The sequence below is a fragment of the Gekko japonicus genome, unplaced genomic scaffold (genome assembly GCF_001447785.1).
Source record: "Gekko japonicus isolate JY-2015 unplaced genomic scaffold, Gekko_japonicus_V1.1 scaffold2118, whole genome shotgun sequence".
Taxonomy (NCBI): domain Eukaryota; kingdom Metazoa; phylum Chordata; class Lepidosauria; order Squamata; family Gekkonidae; genus Gekko; species Gekko japonicus.
The window spans coordinates 318960-325865 of record NW_015164257.1 but is presented as its reverse complement, the minus strand read 5'-3'; the positions used below and the strand labels follow the sequence as shown (position 1 = coordinate 325865).

General features: G+C 45.2%; 1 protein-coding gene across 1 annotated transcript; it reads left to right on the top strand.

The window, feature by feature from the left end:
• The first annotated feature begins 11 nt into the window (after positions 1–11).
• On the top strand, positions 12–2914 carry SUOX (sulfite oxidase). The gene has a single exon (XM_015408696.1). It carries the CDS (start codon positions 12–14, stop codon positions 1512–1514), a length of 1503 nt encoding a protein of 500 aa, XP_015264182.1. The 3' UTR covers positions 1515–2914.
• The last annotated feature ends 3992 nt before the right edge of the window (positions 2915–6906 follow it).

Below are 6906 nucleotides of genomic sequence, written 5' to 3'. Positions count from 1 at the left end.
TGTGTGTGTTCATGTGTGGATTTCTAGGTGGTTCTTCCTCTTTTACCTGTCACAATGCCTTTTTTTTTCTTATTTATTTGCAGGCTGCTGAGATTGACCCCCCAGAGTCCACCCCTGGCCCTCCATTTCCTGTCTTCACACGGCAGGAAGTGGCTCGCCACCACAGCGAGGGTGACCGAGTGTGGGTGACCTACGGTAGCGATGTGTTCGATGTTACAGATTTCTTAGAGTTGCATCCTGGGGGGAAAAGCAAGATCCTCCTGGCAGCTGGAGGTGCTCTGGAACCTTTTTGGGCTCTCTATGCTATGCATAAACAGGAACACGTGCTGGAGCTTCTTCAAGGGTACAAAGTGGGGGAGCTGAGTCCAGAGGAGCCTCCCCTGCCAACCCCAGGAGATCCTTACGGGGGGGACCCTCCGCGACACCCTGGCCTTAAAGTCAACACTTTAAAGCCCTTCAATGCAGAACCTCCTTCAGAGCTGCTTGCTGAGAACTTTCTGACTCCCAACCCACTCTTCTTCAAACGCAACCACCTTCCGGTCCCAACAGTGGACCCTGCTACCTACCGGCTGTATGTACAGGGTATCCGTGGCCGTGCGCTTTCTCTTTCTCTGCAGGACTTGAAAAGCAAGTTTCCTAAGCACAAAGTGACTGCCACAGTGCAGTGTGCTGGCAATCGCCGTGCAGAGATGAATGCTCTCCGGAACACCAACCGGCTAGGTTGGAACATTGGGGCTATCAGCACGGCGTGCTGGAGTGGCGTCCGCCTTCGGGATGTCCTGGTGCATGCTGGGTACAAGCAAGGTGATGACGGCCATGTCAGCTTTGAAGGCCTGGACAAAGATCAGAATGGCACTGTTTACGGCGCCTCCATCCCTTTTGAGAAAGCGATGGACCCCAAAGGGGATGTCCTCCTGGCTTATGAGATGAATGGAGAGGAGTTGCCGCGCGATCATGGGTTCCCTCTCCGAGTAGTCGTGCCAGGTATTGTGGGCGCTCGAAATGTCAAGTGGCTGGCCCGAATTTCAGTGGGTCCAGAGGAAAGCCAGAGTCACTGGCAGCAGAAGGATTATAAAGGATTCTCTCCCGCCGTGACTTGGGACAACGTGGACTTTTCCAAGGCCCCTGCCATTCAAGAGATGCCAGTCCAGTCAGCCATCACTGAGCCTTCCCCTAACGCCCTTGTGCCCCCTGGAGAACTCACAGTGAAAGGCTACGCATGGAGTGGAGGTGGGCGAGGTGTTATCCGTGTGGATGTCTCGCTGGACGGCGGGAAGAGCTGGCACGAGGCAAAGCTAACCGGGGAGGCACAGTCACCTGGCCGAGCCTGGGCGTGGAAGCTGTGGCAGCTGAAGGCCTGTGTGCCTCCCGGTACCAAGGAGCTGAACATTGTCTGTAAGGCTGTGGACACCAGCTACAACGAGCAACCCGACTCAGTGGGACCCATCTGGAACATTTTGGGAGTGCTCAACAATGCGTGGCATCGGGTGCACGTCTCTGTTGGGGAGGACTAAGGGGGGGATCAGCTCTGGATTGTTTTCCTTCGGCTATCAAGGTCCCTTAAACAGGCACAGAACATGAGTGGAGGTCTTCAGTGGGGTCTTAGGATCCCAGTGCCTCCTTTCTTGCTACGCATTGGCTTCAGCTTACCACAGTAGCAATCCGCCATCTTTGGACTGCTTCTAAAGGCGTATGGTGGGCTCAGAGGGTCGCCTTGCAACTTAACTGCAATAGGTATCCCTACTTGTCTCGGAAATTTCACAGTGGCCTTTTTTCGCGACGTCAAGAAGTCTTTCTAATAGCATATTGGAACTGCTTGTTGGATGCACTTTCAATTTAGGATTCTGTTTTGGGAGGGTTTTGCATTGTGTTTTTCATTCTGCATTGCTGTATTGTCACATAGTGAGGCTGCTAAAAATATGAATGTTCATTTCCCCATAACACTGGCAAGTTTCTCCCTGTCCACACTTTCCCCCCTTCTGAAAGGGGTTTGAGTTCTCAGCTACCTTCGTGATGCCAAGTTCCATATAGGGCAAGGTGTGCCTATGATCCTCCCTATAAGGGAGGATTTTATTCTGGAGCTGCAGTGGAGAAACTGTACAAATTCTCCCTTTTCCCACACAGTGCAACTTTATGCAAAGTTACCTCAGTCTAAACCCACCGATTTGTTGGTTCAGACTGGATTTAACTACATAGGATTATCCTACAAGTCTGGCCAGTGTCTGTGTATGCTCCCATTCCAGTTATGGAAGACTCTTTCACTACCTCTATCCTATGCCCTTTAGGGAAACTTCTGGTGCCTTGAAAGAACACTGTGCCTTCCTTGTCTACTGGATCGTATGCTCCATCTTGGGTCAGATTGTGCTTTCTCATGGTTACAGTATTTCCTGCCATTCTCACTGCTCAGCAGCCACATGTACCGGATGCAAAAGGCAGAGCACCTATACATTTTAAAGACAGAATCTGGCAGCAACTCTTAAAGAGACAGGGTATCCATTCCAGCCTTTGCATACAGAATGGTGGTGGCAGTTAACTTCAGGAAGGCTGCTCCAAAGGAAATGTATTGGTTGGGTCTAGTCCTTGGTAGGATTTCAAATGCTGTTCAGAGCAGCTTCTAATCTTGTATGGATGCTGTTCCAGGACGCTGAGGCATGTGGAGCAGGAGGCTGGGGGCGGGAGGATGACCCCTGTTTTTGTTTCCTCAAACATTACCCCCATGCAACTCAACCTGCTGCTCATTACTATCTGGGGAGCTTAAATTTTGTTTCCAGACCATGTTGGAATCTGCTTTGTCTTGAACACTTTGCTTTCTTAATGCCTGCCTGCTCCCGACCATTTCGGTAATGTACCTTCTTTCTCTAGTTTCAAGGATTTGCTTTTTGGCTCATTGACATGCTCCCTTTCTATCTTCCCAGGGCACAGGAGTTGCATCTCTTCCACTTTGCAGCCTGTACCTCTTCCAGGTGGCACTAGCAATTCTCACACAAGGTTGCTTTCCCACTATGGACACATGTGAGAATGAAGTAGACAGCTGGGGAGATGTCCTAGAGCTTATCAGGAGCTTGCTGCCAACGTACTAGAATGCTGGCACCGTAGCCCTCTGGGGCAGTTATCACTGTGGGGTTGGAGAAGGCTGTGGGAGAGTTTTGCTGTGCAAGGGATAGGTGACTCTTCCAGCTCTGCCCCCAAACATCAAGTGATGTAAAATTTGAGAATTTAGAAAGTGGACATTCTGGATCTGCAATGTAATCCTACCCCACACTCCTGCACTTATAAGTAGCCTCCTTACATTTGCCAAGCTTTGACATTTGCATGAGGGAGAGCTTTCATCTTTTTAAAAATTTACTCCAGGGTATGGTGGGAGATATGCTTCATCTAGCTACAAGGAAACAGAGACCATGTTGGAATCTGCTTTGTCTTGAACCACTTTGCTTTCTTAATGCCTGCCGACCATTTTGGTAATGTACCTTCTTTCTCTAGTTGCAAGGATTTGCTTTTTGGCTCACTGGCATGCTCCCTTTCCATCTTCCCAGGGCACTGGAGTTGCATCTCTTCCACTTTGAAATCTTAAAAAAAAAATACATAGGGGGGTGTTAATCCCCCCCAAAGTAAAATAGCATTCTCTGTGCAATTGCAGAGAATGGACATACCTCCAGTGGTTGTCAGAGGAACCCAGGAGATGCACTGGGTCCAGCAGCACAGCCTGGGAGTCTCATTGGGCCCAGTGAGAAAGGGGGGGGAGAATCCCCCCACGAGTCTTGTGGGCCCACACTCGTTTTTGTCTGTTTCTGGTAGCACACTTTTAAGGGCTGTTTTGCAGATAGAAAACACATTGTAGTAAGTCAGATATTGGATGCACCCAGAAATAGACAATGGTGATATGTAACTGTCCCTGCTGCTCTGCTTTTAACAGTTTAACAGCTCTTACTTTCCCCATCTCTTATACAATAGAACTTGACATTCTCCAGCAGTTCCAGAAGGGGAATTAACAAAAACCCTGTTACAGAAATACTGTTACAAATGGTCCCAAGGAAGAGGGAGAGTCAACGAACTTGGTTATACTTAAAAGTACATTTGTTATCCATGCAGAAATAAGCTTGGATAGATACTATATCCAGAGGGTGTGAATGTGTGTGTTCTGGGAAAGTCTAGCTCACTGCAGAAGCTAGTATGAGAGGGAATTTATTAGACTCAAGTTGGACTTAAAATGTATGTATTGCATGAGAAAAACTGCCTTTAATCCCCTCCAATGACAGGAAACTGGGTGTTGTGATGTAACCCCCAACTGTTACCTTGGAGAGAGCAAGAATCTATTTTTCTAGTAGCTTGTACATAATATTAAAAAAAAAAATTGACTTGGAAGCACAGAAGCTTTGTCACAGTATCCCCGATCCTCCACGTTTCCCGGTTAAGGGAAAAGTCCTGTTCAAACAAATTACAAAGATGATTTGACTCCAATGGTAATAAGAGAAAGAAATTTATTTACAAAAATGGAAGCATATCTTAAATGATATATTTATGTAGGTACATTTAACTTATTGTGATGAGATTAATCAAAAAGGTTAATTCGCTACAGCTCCAGACAAGAGATAGGAGAAGTCCTATATAAGATAAAAACAGAAGGCAATTTTGCTAAAGAGTCTCAAGAGGGTGGGGCCAACTGCCAAGTGATACCTGAGTGAGAGAATTCTCTTAACCCTTTCCCTCCCAGATCCTCTTGCATGCAGTTACAATATCCAACATAATGGAAGGTCTAGATGTTGTTCAGATTTTATGTCTCCCGTTTTTGTTCTCACCACTCTTCTTTCTGTACTGCTTTCTCCTTTCCTCTTTCTGTAGCTTCTGTTTTCCAGTTCGAATTCAGGTATGAAAATCAGGGTCAGGATGAATTAGCCAGGCTGAAATGGGGTCTCCTTAGCCAACAGAGCCCCATGGAGTCCTTTTTTAAATTAAATGGCATATATGAAGTGGTAGTAAAATGTGACTTTGTGCTAAGTTTTGACTCTTCCACTCTTTTGACTCACCACTCTTCTTTCTGTACTGCTTCCTCCTTTCCTTTTTCTGTAGCTTCTGTTTTCCAGTTCGAATTCAGGTATGAAAATCAGGGTCAGGATGAATTAGCCAGGCTGAAATGGGGTCTCCTTAGCCAACAGAGCCCCATGGAGTACTTTTTTAAATTAAATGGCATATATGAAATGGTAGTAAAATGTGACTTTTGTGCTAAGTTTTGACTATTTTTTTCCCTTGTTTTTCACCTCAAAAGGTGTCTGACGTACTTTTAATTGAAAGTGTGTCAGATTAATTTCAGGGGAACTTTCTTTCTTTCTGCAAAGTGTATTTAAGACAAAAATGGGACTTTGAGGCACTCTCTATGAGGCACAATCTTGCAGCCATGGCCCCTCAGCTTGGACACAGAGCTCTTAAAGCGGGAGTCGCCAACCTGGTGCCTAGTTACACTTCCTGGTACTTGCCAAGTGTTCTTAGAAAACGGGTGTGGCCCAGCTGGGCCGCTGAAGAGCTTATTGGCTGCACAGTGTTTTTAAAAGCTGCTTCAGCAACAGCTGCCATCATAGCACAAGGATCTTCACTGTGTTACATTGTGTATATGCAAAAAAAGATCTTACAAAATATGCTCACTTGAAAAGGCATTCTGTTAAGCAGAGCTTCCGCCTGAAATGCTGAAGGGTTACTTTGAGTGATGCATAACCTCACTCTTTGATACTTTGTGGTTGGCTCTGCCCCCTTTGGTAGCCATTTTGCAGTTGCACCAACCACCCTGTGTCAAGAGGTCCAGAAGTGCCCACAGGCTTGAAAATATTAGGGACCTCTCTCCTGAAGGCTGTGCAGGGGAACAAAGCCTCCCCTTTGAAACTGAAACAGAATTGCATCTTCCACAAAACAGGGAGATGTTTCCATCTTTTGCCTACTTCCACGGTGTAGAATGTGCTTTGGAAGAACCCAAGAGGCATCATCTTTACATCTGAACTGGGTTATGAGCCTTTCAACTGGTTGTGAACAGCTGTGGTCCCCAAAGCAGCCATTTTGAGGTGGTGCCTGCTACTTTTCACAACGCTGCAAAAGTATCCACAGGTTTAATACGGTTGAAGACCCATGGGTCACAGTCTACTGTAACAGATCAAGATAGGTAGTTGTGTTAGTCTGTAGCAATAGAAAAAAGCAAGAGTCTTCCCCATTTTTGTAAATCCTCAGTAATGTTCTTCCAAACTTTTTGGGGATTGTCTTTATATAAGTTTTCACTTTGTCCTGTTATATACATATACTCCAAAAAATTCGTGGTCAGGAAGAATTTCTGCTGCTAAAATGAATATATTACTAAAGTAGACTTTTCTGTTTCAAATGTTACTGATGTATATAGATGAAATGATTTTTTTAAAATGGCAGAAAATTATAAATAACTGTGTGTGGAATGGAACGAATCTAAGAATAAGATTTAAAGTATTACAGGATGGGTGGGAGAAGGAGGTTTAGCTGTACCAAATACCAAATGGTACCACCAAGCAGCTGCACTAGTCTGACTTTCAGATTGGATTATAAACCCAAATAGAAGGAACATTAACGTGGAAACAATTAATACTAAAGAAGGAATCCACAATTATTTATGGCCAAGAAGTCATTGAAAAATATTGAAAGATACGATGGCAATCACATTCTGAGGGGTGGAGTATTAAGAATATGGTTTCAATGTAAAAATAGAATCAGTCCATCAGCCTCGCCATTGACATCCCCAGTTGACATATATTGTGACAGCACTACAAGAAAGAAATTTGATCATATACTTTATGAGCCCATGATGGGTAGATAAGGAAAAATAACATCTTGGCAAGGAGTTCAAAAAGAAGGAAAAAATGTTCCGTGGTTGTTATCAAATGGTATCTAAATTCAAAG

What these genes read in the sequence shown, in the direction of transcription:
- SUOX (XM_015408696.1), top strand. Translation starts at nt 12, where the DNA reads ATGTGTGGATTTCTAGGTGGTTCTTCCTCTTTTACCTGTCACAATGCC.